Consider the following 22,693-nt stretch of genomic DNA (forward strand, 5'->3'; position numbering starts at 1 on the left):
CTCTCTCTGGAGAAGATGGGAGCGTTCCACCACACTACTGGCTCAGAAGCTGTTTGAAATCCTGCTCCTACCTCTGTCAAGAAAGTCTTCTGTGTTTCCTCATCACAGCGAATCAGCTCCTTCATCACCATCACCTTTCCTGTTGCTTTGTGAGTCACCTGGTGGAAACAAAACCCACAACTACAGGCAAGGTTCAAGGATACACAGCTCCAATGCTCCTGCAACTTCTGAAGAAGTGCAACATTCCCCTCCATCCAAGGAAGAATAGAGATGGGAGGAAATTCAGGGATCTGCCAAAAACCGCGTGAAACTTCTCCTTTCGGAATTTGCCGAAGGTGCCGTGTATGAAACAGAAGCTACCTAACACTGACAGGAGGATCATGCCAAGACCCAGAGCTGAGGGCTCCAGTAGCCCAGGGTAACACAGGGCTGAGTGTGCACACAGGCTGTCAAAGCCTCCACACTGGTGCATGCCTCCAAGTTCCCCTATGGAGCACATTTGTCCAGCGGGATGCTCACATTTCGTGCACAAGCTTTACCAACTACATTCCGTGTCAGCAAAAGAATCAACGTTCACTTGCATCAGAAAGCAAACCAAACAACTCAAAACTGCATTATAAATGCTTTGGCTTTATGGAGAATCTGAATCTCATCCACATGCAAGTGGAACTGGAGTGCACAGGCTGTTCAGCTAAGGCAGGAAGCAGTTAATTTTACCTTGCTCCTTTGGAGCAGTGTGTCTCAACATGCAAGGAATGTCCTAGAACAGTGGAAAACACAAAGAAATCCATCACAATAATAATGTAATAAATTTCCTGGCTCTTAACATGGAAAGCATTTCCAGTTCCTCAAGAACTGTTTGCCTATCTCCAACTAGTTCCTGGCACTTTGCTGTATTATGAAGGTTTTTTGTAACCAGCTCAGGCTTGCTTGCACAGGGTGCAGGAGTGAGTAGAAAGAGTCCAAATTCCTATGAGCACATTTTCCTGGAAATCCTCTCCTCTTCATTTGCTGAACTTGGACAGCTCTGGTTCCCTAAGATCTGCAGCAAACTAAACAACCACCTTGCCTCTCTGATCAGAAGAGAATTATGTGATACAGTACTTGCTGCATCACACCCAGTCAATCTGAAGCCTAAGAAAAATGTCACTTTTGTTTTTTTAAAGGTAGGAGGCAAAAAAAGTCCTTTAGAAAACCTCTAGAACTAAAATCCAAAATACATGACCCAGTTACAGTATTTAGGAAGCTTATGAGTTCTTGCAAACACTGTGACACACCAGTTCTGTTTAGAGCCATGGACATAACAAAGCTGACACAGGTGGAATGTGACTGCATGGAATAACACACAGAAGCAAGAGTACAATATTCTTCTGCTCCCATCTGAAATCAAGCATCCATACACAAGTAATGAGCCAGGGAACACTGCATGTTTCAGCCAGGGACATCTAATATCCAATGATAAAGGGAAGTGAAGAGACAAAGGCAAGGCTAAGTGGAATTCTTAAGCTGACATACCAGCAAAACTAAAACAAGTGTCACATGAAACTCCATGGGGGCAAATTTAACTCCCAGAGCATGCACCAGAACAGGATAGCCATGGGGCAATTTGAGCAGAAAAGAAATGCCTTTGTGCCAGTAACTGCTGGGACACAGATGACAAAAGCATGCAACAGAGCAAAGGTTTCACTTACCTGCACCTGTTATTTCTCTATGAGCAGAGAAGAAGAGAAATATGCTCATTAGTATGGATCAAGCATTGGGTTTGTAGTGCTGGCTCATCACCTCCCATGGAAGCATGGATGAACATGGTGGCTGGACACCTCAAGTTTATACCAGTGTAAGGGGAGAAGTCCCATCCCCTGGTGAGTGCAGTCTGAGTACTGAGGAACTCACAGACCCTCAACAAGGCAGAGGAAGGTGCCCCTGATGCTGTGAGGAATGTTGGGATAGGAACTGCTGGAGTACCCTCAGTCAAGATCAGAGAGCTTAAATGCAAGAGAATGCTATTGATTGAGATTAGAACTGTGGGAGTCATGCAAGACCTGACACCACCCCCACAATGACAAGCCATTTAGCTGTGCCAGGGGTTCAGACATGGTCACTACATCAGCCTAGCAAACCCCTGAACATGCCACCCTAAGGGTGGGTAAGAAATGCTGGGGAGCTGGACACAATCATAGGAAAGATGCTCATAAGAGGAAGTGTGGCCTGCTCCCTGTTCCCCCCACCTCACCCAGCAGCCTGCTGTGACACTCTGGAGGGCTAAACCTGACTCATGAGATGAACATGTACAGCCAAGGCTGACACTCATAGGGGACAAAGTCAAAATCATCTGCAGTCTGACACACTCGTGGTCAGGGAAGGAAACAGAAATGGATCTCAGAGCAAACCAGGGAAGATCCAAGACTGATCACTCTCAGCAAGGCAAAACCACCGAGTGGTGAAGGATGCCAAGACAGGCAGACATTGCTGTACTCAAAGTAACTGATGAATGTTTGAGGACCTCCCTCACCTTGATTGCTTGTCCAAAAAATCCTTTTCCTAGAACTTCGCCGTGAATCAGGTCACAGGGCCGGAAGATTTGCTGGGAGCAGCTGGAAGAGGAGCGCAGGGACTCAGAACGACTGATGTCACGGCTCAGGAGGAGAGGTTCCTTTGGAGAGCTGGGGCCAGGAGACTTAGAAATGCTGTTACTTCTCCTGGAAAACAAGGATAACAGGAAGATCAGGGAAGCTGCTGGGTAACCTTTGGTCCAGCATATCCCATCATTCACTGCTAAGGAACCAGTTTCTAATGTGCTCCAGTGCTTCTACTATCTCCAAAACCAGAGGCTCTCCCAGCACTGTGGAAGCTCCTTATGAATCCAGAGCAGCTTCCAAGTCAGAGCTGCCTAACAGCAACAACAAGCTCTCCTGCACTGGCAGTCTGAGGTTGAGCTCTGAGAACAGGGGGAGGAAGCTGTGAAGACACATCACTTGCTATCTCTAAATAAAGTACTGGTTAAAGACTAAGTGAGCAACTGAGTGCTCTGCTCTCACAAAGACTTCTTCCCAAGTCCCAGTCTCAGCCAGATTCCCCTTCCCCACGTTCTTCCCCAGTCACCTAAGGCTGGTAAAAACCTGACCTTTACATTTACTGACTCTGAAACTTAGTAGCTTTTCTCTGTTAACAGTAGAGCTCCTTATTTTTATTACTGGACGTTTGTCATCCTGAAAGGGAATGGAGAAGAGTGCACACCAACAGCAGAACCCAAAGCTCTCCGTGACTTCTCCACTGGTTTACAGCACGGCTGACATCAGAGATAAGCCCTGTCCCACAGTCACAGCAATCACAAGGCTAAGCTGCCCGGCCAGGCAGCACAGGGCAGAGGCTGCGCTTCCCCGCCTTTACCTGAGGGAGCGCCGTCGCAGCGTTCCTTCCAGGTTCTCCTTGATGTCCAGAGGAGAGAGGGAGCGAGGGGACATGGGCGCCTTCATGTGGCTGGGAAGACGCGAGTCCAGGCGGAGCCTGTCCAGGCGCTGCGACACCGGGTCGTGCTCTATCAGCAGCTGAAGGGTCTGGCTTGTCTTGCGAATCAATTCCTCCACCTGAAATCAAACCAAGGGGCAGCATAGCAGCAGGCAGGAGGAATGCAAACTACAGGAGACAGAGGAGACGCAGGGAATGCCCCTCAGGAATCAGAGGGGAGAGTTCAGTGAGATCACTCCATAGTTGTGGTTTAGTTGTGTGCACCACAACTGTCTACCAGACAAGTCAGGCTGGTAACACAGAAGTTCCTTGTGCTATCCAATACTTCTTTCTGGACAGCTACAAGTAATCTATATAAAAAAGAAGTGGACAGGCTGGAGAGGGGCCAGAGAGGGGCCACAAAGATGACTGAAGTGCTGTGGAGCTGCCACGTGAGGAAAGGCTGAGAGAACTGGGTGTGTTCAGCCTTGAGAAGGTTTAGGGGACACCTTATCACCATGTTCCAGTATTTAAAGAGTGGCTACAAGGAAGATGAAGACTCCCTTTTCACAAGGAGTTACATGGAAGATACAAGAGGTAATGGTACAAAATAATCCTGGAAAGATTCCAGGTAGACACAAAGACAGTTTTTTTACAAAAAAAACAATCAGCCCTTGAAATAACCTCCCCAGCAAAGTGCTGGATTCCCCAACACTGGACACATTTATGTTTTAGCTGGACATAGTGCTCTAGATAGTGCTTTTGTCAAGAAAGATTGCAGCAGATGATCCTTGAGGTGCTTTCCAGTCTGGTATTTTATGACTCTATGAAATACATTTCTTTCTCTGAGAAGTGTTCCAAAACTACACAAGTTTCCACCTTGAACAGTGCTGCAAAAAACAGCTTTGCAGAAGCTACATGGAGATCTATCTGAGAGATGGCTTGTGCTCCTCATGTTCTCTTTAGTGCCAACAGTAAATAAAACCCTTGGGAAGTGAAGGTAATGGTGCTCCCCTTACACTCTTGCAGCATCCCCTGATATCTGTAGAAAGCATCTACTAGTAAATAAAGACAGCAAATAGGTTTTTTGCAATGGGAAATGTCCATAGGATCAGCTGGGCCCTTGTGTATTAGCAGTGCCTCTAAAAGGATCAGAACTGTGCACTTCACCAGCAGTACACAGGAGAGTCTTCACAGCCTCTCTGTCCTCTGTCACAGCCCTAGACTTTTCTTCTTACCTCCCTCCACATTTGAATACCACAAAATCAGCACTGAATCCTAACTGCATTTCCATCTGTTACATTTTCCTCTCCAGCTGGAAGGCAAAGCTTGCCTTCATGTTTATTCCTCCTGTCAGCACAGTACTGGCAGTGTACACACACTGTGTGCAGGCTGGGAGAACAGTGTCAGGAGAGAGAAAAGAGGAAGGCAGGAAGAGGAGAAGGAGGCTTCAGAACAGAGCTCTACCCACCTCCTCCACCTGTAAGGTACGGATGGGAGCTCCGTTGATCTCCAGGATCCGATCTGCAGGGTGGATGGCGTTTCGAACATCTGGGCTGATGTGCATCCTGTTAACCCTACAGATGGGAATACAGTCTGCATGTGAAGTCAGTTCAGCCAAAATTATCAAAAATATGCTCCCCTTCATATTGGTATTTTGAAATAAACCAGTGCTCATCTACCAACATAGGGAGCTACCACTAGACCAAGTGCTTAGGTCTGAGCTGGTTTGGAGGGAGTTCTTCACATCACCAGTGGGAAAATTTTAGTCCAAATTTTTGTTTTGTGTTCACTGAAGCAGACAGCACTGAGAGATACAATTATCAGTTAAGGTTGTCTCAAGACTGAAATGAATACCGAACACAAATGACTATTAGCAAACCTACATCCCTGTAATGCCAAGATTCCTTCAGGACAACAGTGCTGCAGCATTTTTACCAGCTCCCTCTGCATGGACACATACATTGCACAAAACCTGGTCATACTCACTCTTTCACCTGGACACCAGTGGCATAGCTGGAGCAGCCACCTTCAACAGACACAGAGAATCCCCTCTTGCCATCTGTGGCTGCTGGCATGGAGATGAGGGTCAGTGTATAAGGCAGCTGCTCACGCAGAGACTCAGTGGAGTGTTTTTCTATCATCGGTGTCAGCACAATCTGGTTATGGCATTTTCCACTGGAAGAAGTGAAGAAAGGCATTATGTCCCATCCCTCCCTGCCAAACTCACACGTCTGAGTGCTCTCACTGACCACAAGCCATAGTTTTAGTGTTTACACCACTCCTTCCTCCCTCCCTCAAAGGCAGCTTCCTGGCATTCCTCAGAGTAGCACTGGCTGGAGCACTCTGAGCTGAACACGGCTTACACTCAGCAGGAAGCAGCTCTGCGGCAAAGTGCAGCTCCTCTTACCAGTAGAGAGTGGAATGTTGCACCAGTGCATAAGTGTCCCCATCTTCGATGATCACTTTGCAGCTCATACAAGCAAAGCACTCAGGGTGATACTTGTATTCGCCAGCCACCTACAGACAGAAAAGGGAGTAGCTTAGCAGGGCCAGAACCCCCAGCAGATGCAGCTCCTGCTTTCCTCTCCAATCAACGTGTTCACTCACATCTCTAAGGCAAGTGGCAGTTTTATACTGAAGAGTTATATTAGTCCATTCTCCATTTCCTGAACCCCATCCATGGCACCTTGTTTGCAGAACTCCAAAACAAACACATCAACCCTCTAAGCAAAGCTCATGTCCCAGGAACCTCTGCTGTATTTGGGAGCTGCTCAACTATCAAAAATAGTTGATAGTCTGCTGCAGACTAGTAAACAAGGTATTAAACCTTCCTGTTCAGTTGCTCTTGGCAAGATAATTAATGTTATGCCTGAATTAATAAAGCTGAAAGGGCTTTTTTTTTGGCAGACAGGCAGTGCACAAATTCAGATATTTAACCAGCCAGCTGACAGAAAAAAAAGCATAAACTGAGACAAAAAAAAAAACCTTTAAAGAATATTTTTATTAATTGGTCAATTCTTCTATTTCCCTTACAAGAACTTCCTTTAGTGACATTATTATGCAAAGACTTTTGCAGGCAATGAAAAATTATCTGCACATTTCTCAGTATTTTCTTTTGAGGTAGCAATCATATTACTGAGTACCATCCTGCTTTTTTTAGGCTCTAGAAAAATAATGGTTTCGTTTCAATCTTGGCAGTTTTAAAATTTAAATATTTGCAAGGTTGTGGCAGGAGGGGAACATTTAGGTGAGCACATATTGTGCAGGAAGAGTTCAGTGCATCAAAGCAGTTGGGGCTAACACTGCTTCAAGACACTGTCAGCCTGAAAAAGGACTCTGGCCACAACCCAGGTAGGACTTGGATGTCAACTTCCCACAGCCAGAACCTGCTGCTTACCCTGAGCTGAGAGCTGGGACTCCACAGTGCAGTGGAAAATCACCCCTGGAGACACTGAGGCACTGAGCTACAGAAACTGAACAGATGATCCCTGAATCACCTTTCTGCTTTGCAGGTCTGTACTTTTCAGCACTTGATTTGTTCATATGCTTCAGACCCCCACATCTCCCTCCTTTAACAGCTACCCCCATTCAAAATTAATGTTTATCTAGAAGATGCCCACACAAGCTTCATTTCTAATCTCTGATTAGACATTAGAGTAACAAGGAGATTATTACCCTCAGTTTATTTGGTTATCTGAATACCTAAGATAACTCCCAACTAAGTTTGAGGAGATGAAGGCAGGCATGTCCTGCCTCCAGGCAGGAATCCTTCCAAGTCCTTACCATCACAGGTCCAGTCATCAGCAGAGAGCAGCCATGGCAAGATTCCCCAAACTTCCCCCAGTAGTCTTTGTGACAGTACAGCTTCCCATCTTTCTCATAGTACCAGTTAGTGAGGGGATCCTGGCATTCAGAGCACCTTGAAGGAAACAAAAGAACAAAGTTCCAGTTGGCAGCAAGTGACAAATCAACAGTCCTTTCCTGCATGGAGAACATAGACATTCAGCAGCAGCTCAGCACCAGGTAGGTCTGTCAGTTAGGGATGTACTATACCCTTCTGCCAGTTAGGAATGTACTAAACCCTTCTGCCAGTTATGGATGTGCTAAACCCTTCTGCCAGTTATGGATGTGCTAAACCCCTCCATTTCCCAGTGCTCTTTGAACTGAAAATTAGCACCCAACCCAACATCTGTAAGGAGAGGTGGATTCAACCAGTACAAAGAAAAAGAAGCTTCCAGATTTTAAAACAAATCTCACACATTGAAACCCACATTTATAAATTTTGCTTTGTAAATTTTGCTCCTCTGCTTTCTCCCTCTTTCTGGATGTAAGTTTCCAGCTGCAGAGCTGCCCAGCACAGCAAGAGCTTTGCTCTGTTTGTGCTTAGTGTTTCTATAGCATCCCCCTTGTGCCAGGGCTCCTGCCTCCTCAGCCAGGTCAGGAAGCAGGACTGAGAAGCAGGATTCTCTTCCCTTTGAAATTCAAAGCCAGTTTTGCACCAATCTTTCTGGAAAGTTTTTCTATTGTTCTGTAGGAAGGCCTCTCCCAAAAGGTAAACCTGCAGCATTCTGCATTTGAGGGAGAGTTTTCAAAGCAGTTCATCCCCTGAGCTCTATAAATTACTGCATCCACCAATCCACTGTGATGAAAGTCCACCTCCCCCAGCTGATTGCTCTCCCTTCTGCTGATAACAGTGCATGAGAAAATAAACACCACAAGCAACCCACAAAAAAAAAAACCTAAAAAAACCGAATTCTCTGATTTCATGAAGAGAATCCCCAAATAACCTATAATCCTTCACATAACCTATATAAAAAAGATGTGTTCAGGCCTGTCAGCCTCTATTTCAACAAGAAACCAATATTAATCATCTATCTACATCCTTTCAAGAAACAAACTCCCCCCTTCCCCACCCAAAAAAAATCAAGGAAAAAAAAATGCAGCAATTCTACTGCAGATACCTTTTTAGCAACTCACAAGCAGAACCCAGGCTTGCTGAATACAAAATAATCCTGCCTCAGCAAGATGCACTGGGCTAGGGAGTTTAACTTCAGCAGCATGGAGGTGTGACTTACTGGAGAGATAAGGCACAGACAGGAGTTGCATCAGTAAGGATTATTCCATTAGCCCTGGGCAGCATGTTCTCAGACTTTAAAAGGAAAATAAGTCTGGCACTGGCCATTTCTGAGTGCAGAATCCAGGTCAGTCACCAATAACTTGTTCAAAGAAACACCTTGAGGATCAGTCCAGTGACACAATGGTTTCCCAAAAATGTGAGAAGACTTTCCTCTGTCTCCTACCCCATACCTGTCTCAGTTACTGCACTGGGGGGAGCACTGCAGTGGGATGGGGGTTTAGGTGGGTGCCGCTCCAGGCAGCTGGTCTCCCTCAGCACCCCGTCTGCTGGAGTCTGCTGGTGCCACTGCAGGAGCACTTCTTACATGCTCCCAGGGCTAAGAGGAGAGCTACAATTGACTTCACCCCTCACGAGCTTCCTAAAAGCTTATTTGTGCCAAAGACATTCCTTGTAAACTCCAGCAGCTTGTAATGAGCACGATGATATGTGAGGCTGGTCAAGCTCCAAGAGAGCACAGAGAGAGTTATTTGCTCCATCTCAAGAGACTGCAAAGTGACAAGGAAAAGCTGCTTGTAAGCAGCCTTTGGCTTTAGGGGAAAACACACCTCATGGAGTATTCAGTGCTGCACCCTCCCCTCAGGAAGATTGCTCCTTAAGATGTATTTGGCTTCTACAGTGTTTGCTCTCCCAGCTGAGGAGCATCAAATCCTGTCCCCCCTCCAAGTGATGGGAAAGAACTCCAGCACATGCAACAGGCCTTGCCAATTTTGTGTGAAGCAGAGGGAACAGTGATTTAAGATTGCTTTACATGGTACATACATAACTAGAGCCCCAGCCTGGGGGCACTGTCATGGTTACACCCTGCTCCTGGTATGCAAGAGACCCAGAAGGCATCCCAGTGCATTCTGCCTTCAACCACTGGCCTTTGGCTTCCATTTGCAGTAAATACCCCGTGCTGAATGAGCACATAGGTGAGTGGGAGGGAAAAAAGAGCAAGTGGAGACTAACAGCATAGATTTCTATCGTTTTGTGGCAGGAACATCTGGCTCAGCATGGGCAAATCGGATCCCTCAGACTTATCCAACTCCTCCGTGCATGCCTGTACCAGTGTGTGTGCTCCACCAGTGATTACATCTTCAAACAGGGAGCTGTGACCAGACCTGCACTTGGGATGCAGACAGCAGTGCTGGAGACTGCTTCACCAGGATTTCAGGACTTGACTTTCTGTGTTCTCTCCACACAGGTGGGTCACTTATTTGTTTTTAAGCACATCACCTTCCCTTTCTCACCTCTCTTCCATTTCATCTTCAACCCCTTCCTTTTTCTCCCTAAGTAAATGCAAAATTTCTGCAAAAGCAATACAAACTGCAGTTCTGTTTAGGTGGGGGATCATGTGCATTTGCCTTCCCTTTACCCCTCCTCTAGTACTAAATGTTTGATTCAACCTTATAGCACTTAGTTAAATTTGCTTCCATCCGGAAATAAGCACTGGTATCTAATTTGGAACACACCCATAGCAAAATGAAGGTGAGGAGGTGGAGCCAGCAAGCAGTCAGTTCTCTGCTATGTAATTAAACAAATCTGGGCAGGACAAGTTTGCAGCTTAAGGCTCAGAGCCCCACCCTGGGCAATGAGGCAACAGGAACAGAGCAAGGAGCCCTGGAGAGGCTGGATGCTGGAAGGGTCTAAGTGGCCGCTGGGTTAATCCCTGAAGGAACAGGACACAGTTGCAGCCCATGCTGCCACACAGCACCTTTGTCACCTACCATGCAATCTGTAACCTCAGAAAGGCAGGTGTGGAAAACTGGCTGACAGCACACAGGTACAGCTTCAATGCTTTTATCATTCACCAAATGATAATAGCAGCACATGATTGTTCCACAAGGCTCTCATTGAAGAGATATGTCAGAATTTTATCCCAGAAGATACAAGAGTTGCCATTTCTTCCTCTCCCGCCTCACTGGAGCTGTGCCCTTGCACCAAGGTTCTCATCAGCTGAGACAGGAATGCAATTACTGCAACAAGTATTAAGGAAGCCAACCTTTGCCAGTCACCACAACCAAGAGAAAGGAGTATGCCATGCTCCTCTATCTTTTATAGATTAGAAACCACTAATCTTCTCCTAGATTACATGCTATTCTTATTACAGAGTAGCAAATCACGGTGATCAAGTTTCATGGAGGACTGGAAACAGCCATACCTGCATATGTGCTTCCTCTTGCTGCCCAGCCACCATTTTCAGAGCTGCAGAACCCTGCTCTGATTATACAGACCAGACATTATAATTCTTCACTTCCCAGCTTTGGCTGTACAGAATAAATTAATCTGCTTCCCACAGCCATCCTCCAGGAACCACAGGCAGCATCTGGGTGCAGAGTTCAGCCCTGATGCTCTGCAGCACAGCAAGTGCAGAAAGAGCTCACAAATCACTGCTCCATGGACTCTTGGGTTTTGTGGGGGGTGGTAGGAGGATCAGGTCACAACAGGTAACCAGCCTAGTTTCAGTTGAAAAGCAGCACTGGTGCCTGGTGGCATCTCTTTTACAGCGAAATGAAAGGCAATACCTTCATGGAAGCAAAGACTTCCCTGGCACTGAAGAGACAGATCCCTTGGAGAAGGGCTCATTAACAAATTGCCCCCCTCACACACTGTCAGGCCAGATCAGTTAACCCTAGACAGGCTCGGGAGAGCCCTGGTTCCAATTCTGCCGGCAGGGCAGGGAGGGGACAGGCACAGAGAGCTGCAGAATGAAGCATCAGCCCAGCCTGCAGCTCACCCAAAGGCTTACTCACCCGGGCTTAGCTCAGTGTGTGTGCTCTGGCTACGTAACAGACACCAGACAAGGAGGAACAGACTATTAGAAAGACAGAGTGCTTAAGCTCTGACTATGCAAAACCATTTCCACACACTCAGGAGAAGGTGTATCTATAGCTTAGCATAATACCCTACACATATTACAAATAATGAGTGTCTGCTCACTTTCCTTCTTCTGGAAGGAGCTGCTGTTTCAGAAAGTTGCCTAAAGAAGCTCAGCAACTGTGCAGCAGCATTTACTCCTATCCTAGACTGTTTTACCAACAGGCTCCTTACTCCCAAACCAGCACAAAAGTGTTTGCAGAACAGGATCAATAACAAGCAAATCCGAGCAGAGGGGATAGGAGGGAGACAATGAAAGTGCAAGCTGTGCCTTTCCCCATCCATCCACCTAATCAGCACATCAGTGTCAAGCACCAGCCTGGCTGTGTTCAGCCTCACTGACTTTTCTCACTGTGGAGAAGCAATGCAATCAAAGTGTTGTTCTGGAACTATTGCCTTTCTCAATTCTCATTTATTCAATTAGACCAAAACCAAATAAAAGTTGAATTAACCAAAATATCACAGAAGAATCCTTCTCATCCCAGTTACCTGCAAAGTGCCTGATTTCTTAAACAGGATTATGTGCTGCCTTGCTGCAGATTACATCACCTTCCTGAACTCCCAGAGCAGCACCTCACCTCACCCAGTCACAAGGAGCTTTGGAAGAGAAGCAGCAGCAGCCACATTAATCTCATTCCTCTGCTGGTGAGCAGAGCACAGGGCACTTTCAGTGATCTCTGCCTGGCTGGGCACACACTGGAGCTGCTCCCTCCAACCAGGGAGCTGGGAAGGTACTGGCAATAGGAATCTTCCCTGTCACCTCCAGTAGGAATCTTTCCTGCCACCTTGAAAGCAACACGGGATCCCAGTTTGAGGCGGCTGTTTCCAGCACACGAGCACGGGACCTCATTCTTCCAGCCTCACCCACTGAGTGCCTGGGCTGGCACACAGGGGGAATCCCCACTCTGGGGGCCCTCTGCTAACCCTGTGCAGGACTTACCGAAAGGGATCCTTGGGAGCAAAGTAAGCTGGAGCAGACAAGTAACTTCCCATCTTCAACACTGGATAAACCGGATCAGCCACAAACTTGTCCAACTGCCTCTGAACAGCTCTGTTCTGCCAACATGGCAGCAGGCAGTGCTCATTTACTCTTGCGCTGATTCAGATCCTTCACCTCCCTTTCAAGCTGCCCAAGGAATGCCAGGTCTCTCGGCTGCTCATTCCTTTTCAGATTTTTCCTGGCTCCCATTGCTGTAACCATCTTCTCCCGCGCTCAGCAGCAGCAGCACCTCGGGAAGGACAGAATCCCTGCTCACCGGGCTAGTGGGACATGCTGCTGCAGCGGCCCTGCGAGCTCTGCTGCCTGCTCACTACTGGCAAGTTTTCCCTTCTCTGGTTCCACCCAAGGGTGGGAGGGGAGGAGGAGCCATGGCAGGCGGACAGCAGCGGCTCCAGAGCCTCAACAGGCTCTGCTCCTTCACAGGGGTGGAGCTCTGACCCAAAGAGGGGCTGAGTATTCAGTGCTGAAAGAGAGCAGCTTTGGCCAAGGAATACAAGCACACACACGTGAAACTTGTCTTTACAGCAGCTTCACATTCTAATGGAGGAGTCAAAGACGGCAACGAGCCACATGTCCAGGTATATCAAATTAACTGTATACATTCCTAAACCCTTCACAGTGCCTTCACAGCCTTCACAGCACCTGCAATCCGTTCACCCTGCTGCAGGAGGTAACTCACAGTGTGCTTCATCCAAGGAAACACTGCTTGCTTTCCAATACTGTTTTAAGAGATCATTACAATCCTTTAACAGAATTATCATCTCCTGAGTGGAAGCTGAGAGGTATAAATCAGCACAAAACACTCTCTCCAGCTCACAGCACATGCAGTTGTATCATTGTGCTTGTCTGAAGCCAAACATGATCTCTAGTGACCTAATCAGCTAAAGCTGCTCGCAAGACACTCAAAAATGCAACAAACATATGCTGCTGCACCAAGCCCGCCCATTTCTGTACAGTCAGCAAAGCCTGGCATGCCTGAACACAGCCTGAAAACCATGCTCTGTTCCAGAGGCAAGAGGACAAGAGCTCTGTAATGTGCTTTTCCTGGAGATGCTCGCCTCAGCTGGCACACTGCTCCAGGGACGCTTGGGGCTGGAACAAGGCAGTCTTGGCTGCAGATTTGACAGCTGCTGCTCGCTGTTGAAGTATGCAGAAACCTAGGCAGCTTTTTGTGTTCTTTTTTTCTCCTTTCTTAAACTTTTTTTTAAATTTAACTTTTAATAAGCAGCCACCTTTCTGAAGGGGAAAAAAAATCTCCATTTTCCCCATTGAATGTAGTTGGTAAGCTTGGCTGTAAAAGTGCAGTGAAGCCTAGTGCTGCAGAGCCCGATGTGCTCGTCAGTTCCAGCACGGGTCTAATTCCTTCTGACATTTCACACAGCTCTACTGGAAGCAGCAACACGGTGAGTCTGTGTCTAGGAATGCGCCCTGGTCTCCCACATTCTCTATATGCTGCGTGCTGAACAGGGGCCAGCGCTCCAGCCCTGCGCTTCCCTGGCTATCAGCACCTCCCCACCACACGCCCACCTCCAGCGCAGCCCCTCCCGCCTCTGGCACCTACACACAAAAGCTTTTCCCTACAATTCTGCTGCCATGGGCTCACCGCCCTCCGAGGGGCATTCCACGTGACCTCATAAATCCCAACTCTTCAGACAAAACCTTTGAAGATTTGATCCACAGATGTGATAAGCAGCCAGCTAGTCTGTGAATGAAGCCAGCAGATAAAGCCCAACTTCAAAGTAATAAAACCACCCAGACAGCTAAGCAACTAGGAAAGGATTTTAAGACTTCTTTAAAGCCAAAGGACACATAGTCAAATATCTATTTAAACAGGAAACTTCTTATCAAAATTATTTTACTTCTGCAGCAAGATCCAGCAGCAGCAGCCAGTAAGTTACTTTGGCTACACAGAAATGTCTTGTTACTTCTTGCTTTTTCTGTTGTCTCTATGACCTATTTGAGAACACAATGTCTTCTGATAAAAGGGCTCTGGAAAAGGTGTTAATGTGTTCATACATTCTAGATCTGAATTCCTGCCAGAATGACTGTACTTCAATAATGCTGATAACAGGTGTGTGTAGGGGGGGGGCACCTTCCATAATTTTACTGATACCATCTCTGGGGGCCAAAGTGCACGGGAGTAAATTTCTTTTTCACCAAGTCAAGTCAGACATCAGCAACTTCTCTCTTGCAAATGCTGGCAGCATTTCCACTACAACCAGGTGGTCATCACGGGGAGAGCTTTTTTCCTCATTATGGTTTAGAACTGCACAGTAACTTGTGCCAGAAAGACTATAACTAACAAATGAAAAGGAACACATGAAAAACCTTGACAAGGATTTACATGATATTTATCACTGAGTCTCAGCCATTATTAGAGATTTATCTCCCCAGAAATGAATCACACAGTTGTTGTGATATTCCAGTGATGAATACCTTGAGCCAGCTGGGGCCGGGCAGCCTCTCCTTGCCACACATCCCGTGCTGCTCGGTAGCATATCTGCAGACAGATGTATTGCTCAGCACATCCTCCAGCCCTAAGATACACAAACTTCTCCTGGCACAGACAGACACTTCGATATGTGTGGGACTGAGGGAAGAGGAATCTGCTCGATGCCTGCAGAGTTTGCAGCAAGCCTTTCCTTTAGCATGGGTGCAGCTTGGAGGCATTCCAAATACTTCATGCAATCCCAACACCTCATTGTATTCCCAAGGCACTTAACGTGTAACACGTGCTTTGCTGCTGTTGAAAGACAAGAGTCATCTCCTGAAACCAATCCAGTCAGCTCCTGCAAGCAGCACCTTTGGATCTGCACGTACCTCCGGGAACTCTTGTAGCTGATCTTGAGTAAACTACAACAAACGGTGACCTGAAGCTCAGCTCCATCACTGCATCTCACTTCTGAGCAGCAGCACAACCTCAGAACAACACCGTGGTGCTGCTCAGTACCTCACACCACCAAGCACATGAGAAAAGAGAGGTTTTGTCCCCACCACGTTTGCCTGATGGCTGCAGCCCTCCTGAATGTGTTCGGGCTGAGAAGCAAGCCAAGGAAAATTCAACCCACTGAAACTTCATAGGTTACAGAGGGTTTGGGAAGCAGTGGCTTCTGCTCTGGAAATGCAGCAGATATGGCAGTAGGACTGGCACTTACAGCACTGCATCCTCACTCCTCCTTAAGGTGCTGCTTTGGTCTGTGAGGACCGGGAACTCCGCAGGGAAGGATCCTGCCCCACTCCTGTGCCTCACATTCTGTGCTGTGTGAGTAATTCTAATTACCTTGATATAATAATGCTCGATAACAGTGCCCTAAAGGACAAGCTGCCAATTCAAGCAAAAGAAAGTTTGGACTGGAATGCCCCATTCCTCCTTAAATATAAAGGCTGGTCATTGATGCCCTGTATCTGATAGATTCCCCTGCGGAATTCGGCCACCTGCAAAGTGCTTCATTGTTCCTTTGAATGTGTAAACTCTCAATGGTCATAGTGATCTGTGTGCCAATAGGGAACTATTTCTCCCTGAATCTGATAGTGGGCTCCTGAATTTCAATGCTGAAGAAGACACCACCAAAGGAACATTGCCAGGAATCTGCAGGATTAGTGAAAAGTTCTCACCTCTGAGGCCCCTGTCATTAACTTTCTGCAACTGCCAGAAACTGGAGAAGAGAGGGAAGAGGAGATTTTGATCTTCTTGCTCCTAACTTAATTCAGCTGCTTTTTATTTTAGTATATCTACTATTCAGCTCTTTCCCCTGCTCTCAAAGTCAGCTGTATAAACCTGCCTTGTGCTCACAGGTGAAAAGCTAAAGGAAAACTCAAAGCACCAAACATCCCACAATTTAAATTCCTCCTAATACACATCTTGCTTACATCTTCATTTGTCCACGTTTGTGCTTCAGATCCTGTTCAACCATTTGTCCTCTGGGGAGGGAGCTGCTTTTGGAAAATGAAGGCCTGTGCCAAGGAGATTGAACTGACAGAAGGGATCTAAAGTCTAGAAAATACCATCTGGAGAAAAAGCTAGGTCTGCTAAATCCAGGGCTTCTGCCTTGTACAAGGGACTGATGGGAGCCACAATCTCCTTTCTGACAGGGGAAGGCTATGTGGGTAACAGGAGCAGGGAAAAAAGCTTGTTTTTCATGAACATGGCTAGAAGAAATGGATTTAAATCTGAAGACAGTAGACAGAAGGTTCTAACCCTGAGGATAATGAAGTGCTAGTAGACAGTCTGAGAGACCAAAATCCTACAGTCACTGGAGATTGTTAGATGACCAATTTCTTGATCATCCCTAAGCCACAAAAATTACTGAAAATTACTTTCTTCAAATATAAGTTGATAGTAGATATATTAAAAACAGAAAACAGATTTCTAAAAATACCCTCAGAAATCATCTAGTTAATCCTGCACCCTCAGACCAGGTTTGATTATATACAGTATTCATACAAATTTGTCTGGCTTGCTTTCCCCTGCCCCCAAATGTAAAAAGAATCAAAGTGACTCATTAAGTTTTGCTGAGAAAAAAAAAATTCTGTAGCACACAAAATATGGCATTCAGTATAGAAAAATCACATTTTGAAAGACAATCAAATCACTAGAGCTAGAAAATTAGTAGTATTTCTCTTTCTGTTCAGTGGGCTGGAGCTTAGGGCCCTTGATCCATGGATAGCTAATCCACTGCTCTTCAAACTTCTGATGGTTTTTCAGCTTGTAATTAACTGGTTTGGGTATAAACTAAATGGTATCTTTTAAATCTGTGACTGTAAAATCACCAGTATTCCATCACCTTCTGCTACTTTTGAGCAGCAAGCCAGTGTTGCTTGGCTACTTAAATTAGGTTTATTTTATAGACCACAGCACTAGACATGCTCTGTTATTTCATGGTTAGGAAGGAACTTAGCCTCAGCTGTCTTCCTTCCTAAAAAATGCTTAAGCACCCTGCTACAGTAGGAATTCCTGCCAGCATTTCCAATGATTTTCTTCCTATGCATCCATTTTCCACCTGGATGCAGTCTACAGGCTTGATCTGTGGTTTTCAAATAATCAAAACTGGATTTTTAACAAATACCATGTCCTTAAGATAAAGCCATAAAGCTATGTCTGGGTCTTCTCATTCCATCCTACTCCAATTCAAATACACAATATCCCTACAGAAAGTGGGGATTGTCTTTAATTTCATTTGTTATTAACTGCAGAAAAACAACACAAACCACCAAAAAAACCACCACTGGTAATAATACTTTATTCAAAAGTATATTTATATATATATTAAAAAGTATTCAAGGCATTACCTTCTATTTTGTAATATGGGAAAAAGTTTGACTGAAAACAATAAAACCAGCAAGCTCTTGGTCAAAAAAAGCTCTTCCAATAATCCCCTGAGGTAAAATGATCCAGATCTAGGAAAAAGGCACCTTTTCACTTCTATCTTTCCCTTTCTTGGTGTAATGTTTGAAGTTCTGTGCAATGCAATTTCCAAATCCAGTCAAACTGTGAAAAGCAGTGACCTTTGAGAGTGTGTGCTGTCTCAACAGAACTCAGAGGCACAAAAGCACATTCAGAGTTAATTCACAGCAGACACTGTGACAGAAACATCTAAGAAACTTCCTCAGCCAGATCCAGCCCATCAGATTCAAGTCTAAGGAACCAGCTGGCCAAAGAACAGTCTAAAATATCCAAGATCCACAAACAGGGATTTGCTCTTCCCTCAAGCCACAGCAGAGAAAATGCAGGTTTCAGAGAACAAAAGCTCCTGTAGATGCAGTTTGAGGAAGGAGGGAAGTGACAAAAACTTAAATCCTCAGAGACGCTCATGTACGTCAGCTCCTGCCAGCCCCAAGAATAAACAGAGCTAACGAGCCTGGAGCAGTGCCAAGCAGCATTAGAGAAATTATGTGCCAGGCCAGGGAGTCAGCTAATCCACAGGAAGACTGTAAAAAACACTCCACAAGAGCTGCCGGAACTCACAGCTCCCAACTGCCAAAGCCTCCTACCCTCAGAGGCTTTTTCAAGTTTGCCTTTGGGGTATCAGGCACAAGAGTGCTGCTCAGCATGGCTTAGGGACAGCAGAAGGAAAAGAGGAACACAGTGCAAACTGGAAACTTGTTTTCATGTACAGTCCTACCCTGGAACTAGGAAAAAGGGGAGGGCAGCTTCCTTTGCTGCAGGTTCCAACTGTTCACTGAGCACAGCAAAGGCACAGAGCACGAGAAGTGCATCAGCAAATGCAAAAAGTCACTACACAGCTCAAAGAAAGGTTGGTGTCATCACTTGTATAGAACAAACCAGCCCAGAAGCAACAACCAAACCTCCATTATACAATATAACCTATGAAAACAAATCCTCTGTGAGCAGCATTTGCTCCAGCCCAGCTGTTCCTCACCTCAACAGCCCCAACAGCAAGAAGCAAAAAGACATTTGCAAATCAAGACCCACAAGAGAAATACATTCAATGGCAAGAGGGACAGACTTCCCAGCACACAGAACTTGGCTACTGGCACAGTCTAGGGAAGCTCAGCAGGATACTCATCCTTCAGGGAAAAGAGAAAACCAGGATTAAGAAAAGCTGCTTCATTATGGCTAAACATGAACACCAAAACCAAGAGGAATCCAAAATACCAGGATTGGTAATGAAATCAAAACCTTATTGTGATTATTAACGTGTCACTAAAACAGCATTTTCGGAGTCAACTGAGCCTGAACTGCTTTGGCAGCATGAGATTCTTTATTTTTTTTTAAATATACCAAAAACCACAATCCTCACTTCAACAAAGATGGGGTATTTTGTTGGGGTTTTTTCCTTGTGTTCTTTAAATGAGGACAATAGATGCTTATTTTGGCACAGAAAACATTCCTCCAAAGCCACACTTTGGCTTCCTTTTCCCCCACTTTCTTCAACAGTATCCAAAACATTAACCTCCCCATATTCAAGCCAACATAGAAGCCAGTAGAAGCTGCAGGTACTGAACCTCTCTCAAAAATACAGACCCCTTCAGAAATATGATTCTGGAGCATGAAAACTGGATTGAGTATTCATGGAACACCCAAAAGAGGCATTACTCCTACCACCATGGCAGACATCCCTTTTTGTCCTTGCTGACAGCAACATTATCTAACAGATTTCATAAGTTTGTCTGTCTTAAGAGTCTGGAAAGGAGAGAAAGCAAAAGGCAAGATCTCTATCAGCACCCTGATAACAACCTCACACCTACCACACGTGGAAAAAGCAACAGGCTGTGCAAATTGCCTGGGCACTACTTTGGAATGCTGCACAAGACAAACATGTAACCCATGGCTTCTGCCACCAGCAGTAAATCAGAGCTTTTATTTGCACTTTATCTGTGCCAGGCAGTGTCAGCTGCTCTGGGGACTGGATGTTGTCCCTGAGGTACAGCCACAAAGGAGCTGGGAACAGGTCAGGCACAGAGACCACTGCAGGAATCTACAGCTCACGCTGGGACCTCACCAGCAGGTCCCAGCCAGTGGAACAGCACCAGGAGGGTTGAAAGGCTGCAGTTTTACTCACCTGAAACAGGAGATGTGCCAAGCCTCGTTGACAGTCTTGTGCAGGCGCTGCCCAGCTGCAATGCTGTCCCCACATCCCAGACATCTCCAGACCTCTTCACCTGCACACAGCAATAAGGGAACAAACAGCAACCAGTTTACAGCAGAGAAAACAAAGATTGGTACATCCTTCATAAAGAACAACCTTAAGTAACTGACAGGAAAGCCTTCCCACATGGAAAGCTGCAGGCAGTCCATAACCCCAGAGTGGGAGCTCCCAAATCAAACTCTGATATCTTGTATATTTTTTTTCCTTCAGATGTGACATCTGCTTCTTCACATTCTGCACAAGAAAAAAATAAGACTTTTCACATAAAACAGTTCAGTTACAGCTCTGTCAGAGCAGAGACTTCAGGAAGGCAACACTGGTTTAGGACAACAATTCCAACAGAGAACTATGCTAGGCCAGGAAGCCACACTACTGCTTCCCCCACAGCACTGACTCAGCACATAACGTTTGCTCTCATTTGTATAATTAACTGGATTTCCCAGAACTGAAAGAAAGGAAAGGCAAACTTCATTCAGTAGAGAACAACTAGACTACCAGGAAGGAATTACACTCTTGAATGAATAATCCCATAGAGACTGTACAGCCAACACCAGGCTACCCTCAGACTTAGGAAGGGGGAGTGATGCTACTGGCCTATTGCCCTTCCAGAAAATACTTAAAACAGTTATAATAGAGCTATAATAGTTTTTGCTAGAACTGCCAGAAAGCCCCAGAGAGAGCTGGTTACTTAGATGCAAGCAAGCAAGGAAAACAGAATGAAAGCTTGTGCACAAAGAACATTTGGCACACAGATAAATGCTATCCAAAATCCCAAGGGCAGTGCAGGCATATTAAAGAGTCAAGAATCTTAGTTCAGCACAGGATGGCACAAGAAATGTGTCACAGAGCTGAGCAGATCCCAAATCTATTTCTTCCTGCTACCAACAGTTTGCTTGCAGCAAGGCTGCATTAAAGGAAAAGGTGCACTTAGACAAGGAAAACCACAAACCATGGACTTCTCTTTTCCAAAGAGTGGTACAACTTGGTTAGGCAAGTTGCTTAGGCAAGTTCATACCACTAAGTTCCTTGAAGCTACACAAAACAGAAGCCATCAACCTTCTGTGCACCTTCACCCCACCGTGTAGGTCAAAGACAATGTTTAAAATTAACCAAGGTGAAGATCTTGCACTTTTTACATGAATAGCTATTTCAGGGAAAAAACATTTGCTGCTCAGCTACAAGCACCACTACCACCAGCAGATCAGCAGTATCCAGGAAGGTCTCCATAAAGATGTAAGGCTCAAAGGGTTCCTTCAAATGTGACAAGTGGTGTAGGTTGCTACTTCAGTTCCCAAGTGTGTATCAGCTCCACACCTGGATCACCTGCCCTGTGCCCTCCTGTTAATCCAGAACACCAAGAACTCCACCTGAGCTCAGACCTGCATAGCAGAGTAAAGGCTGGGAAAACCTTGGAAAAACCTGACCATACCTGTGTTGTTCTATAAAGGAAATGGCTTTTCAGCACACTGGGAATAAAAGGCAAAGCTCCGTGTGCCTGTGCCTCCATGCACAGGCAGGCAACGCTCTCCTCTCCAAGCAGGGCAAGCCCTGGAAGTCAGCTGAACTGCTGAAATAGCTGCAGGCCAAAACTACCTGCAAACCAAACATTCTGCAGCTCCATCCCCTCCCATTCACTGTGTCACCAGCACAACACACACGTGTCAAAACTGTCTGTGGATTCTAATAAAGACATTTAAAGGTCAATGACAACACCACAGCTGACTACAAGCAACAAATTACTCCCTATCTTAGAGAATCGGACCCATCAGCTTCGGAACTCCACGAAGAAGAAACTACAGCTACTCTCAGCTGTAGTGCTGCCTGTGTTTAAGCGTGCTCAGTAAGGCTGATGAGCTCACAAACGGAAACGAACAGTCCTCAATCCAACAGAAATTGCTTCAGTATGCAGGAGAAACGACGGAAATGAACAAAACAGAGCAGGAAACAGCGCGAAGGAAACGCAGAGGGACATAATCCATGGAACAGGTCTGCCGAGTTCCCCGGGCCGGGAGGAACGTGGCACAGACACAGCGAGGAGCAGCGGCCGAGCCCCGGGGGCACCGGGGGACCTCGAGCGGGACAGCACGGACGAGGTGAGTGGCACCGGCAGGACCCGGTGCTGCCTGCGGCCGCGCCGCATCTCCCACGGCCGTCCCGCGGATCGCATCGCACCGGGGCTGCGGAGACCCGCCGGGAGCCCCCGGGCCCCGCGGTGCCAGCCGCTGGAGGGAGCGGCGGGCCGGCCCCAGAGCGCTCCCCAGCCAGGGGCTGACGCGCGGCCGGGGCGCGGGCTCGGGAGGCAGCGGCCCCGTCGAGGCCCCGCAGGCCGCCCCGCGACGCCGCCGAAGCTCCTGCGGCCGCATAACGGCGAGAGCCGCGGCCTCGCGTACGCGCGTCCGCCCCGGGCGGCCGAGGGCGGCTCCTCCCGCGGAGGCGCGGCCGGCCCGGCCCGAGCTCACCTGGCAGCGCCTCCATCCCGCGCCCGCCCGACGCCAGCGGCGGCCGCCGCACCTGGGCCCGTCCCTCCGCACCGCCCGCCTCGCCCCCGCCACGGGCCAATCGGCGTCGCCCGCCCCGCGCACCGGCCAATCCCCGCGCGGTGCCGCCGCAACCGCCCCGCCCTTTCCGTGCCTGCGGCCA

General features: G+C 46.9%; 1 protein-coding gene across 3 annotated transcripts in view; it reads right to left on the reverse strand.

The window, feature by feature from the left end:
- Window positions 1-22,574, reverse strand: part of LIMK2 (LIM domain kinase 2) — a 30,733-nt gene extending 8,159 nt beyond the window's left edge. The window contains exons 1-9 of one of the 3 annotated variants that reach the window (XM_030958854.1): window positions 22,513-22,574; window positions 19,967-20,066; window positions 7,234-7,369; window positions 5,858-5,967; window positions 5,437-5,625; window positions 4,919-5,024; window positions 3,391-3,587; window positions 2,513-2,699; window positions 72-158 (exon numbers count right to left, since the gene is read on the reverse strand). In XM_030958854.1, coding sequence (XP_030814714.1) covers window positions 72-158; window positions 2,513-2,699; window positions 3,391-3,587; window positions 4,919-5,024; window positions 5,437-5,625; window positions 5,858-5,967; window positions 7,234-7,369; window positions 19,967-20,066; window positions 22,513-22,528 — 1,128 coding nt within the window. In that variant the 5' untranslated portion in view covers window positions 22,529-22,574. Of the gene's footprint in view, window positions 1-71; window positions 159-2,512; window positions 2,700-3,390; window positions 3,588-4,918; window positions 5,025-5,436; window positions 5,626-5,857; window positions 5,968-7,233; window positions 7,370-12,383; window positions 12,900-19,966; window positions 20,662-22,512 lie in introns of those variants that run through there. The other 2 variants (XM_030958853.1, XM_030958855.1) reach the window with 2 other exon arrangements.
- Between the last annotated feature and the right edge of the window lie 119 nt (window positions 22,575-22,693).

This window comes from Camarhynchus parvulus, chromosome 15 (genome assembly GCF_901933205.1).
Source record: "Camarhynchus parvulus chromosome 15, STF_HiC, whole genome shotgun sequence".
Classification (NCBI taxonomy): domain Eukaryota; kingdom Metazoa; phylum Chordata; class Aves; order Passeriformes; family Thraupidae; genus Camarhynchus; species Camarhynchus parvulus.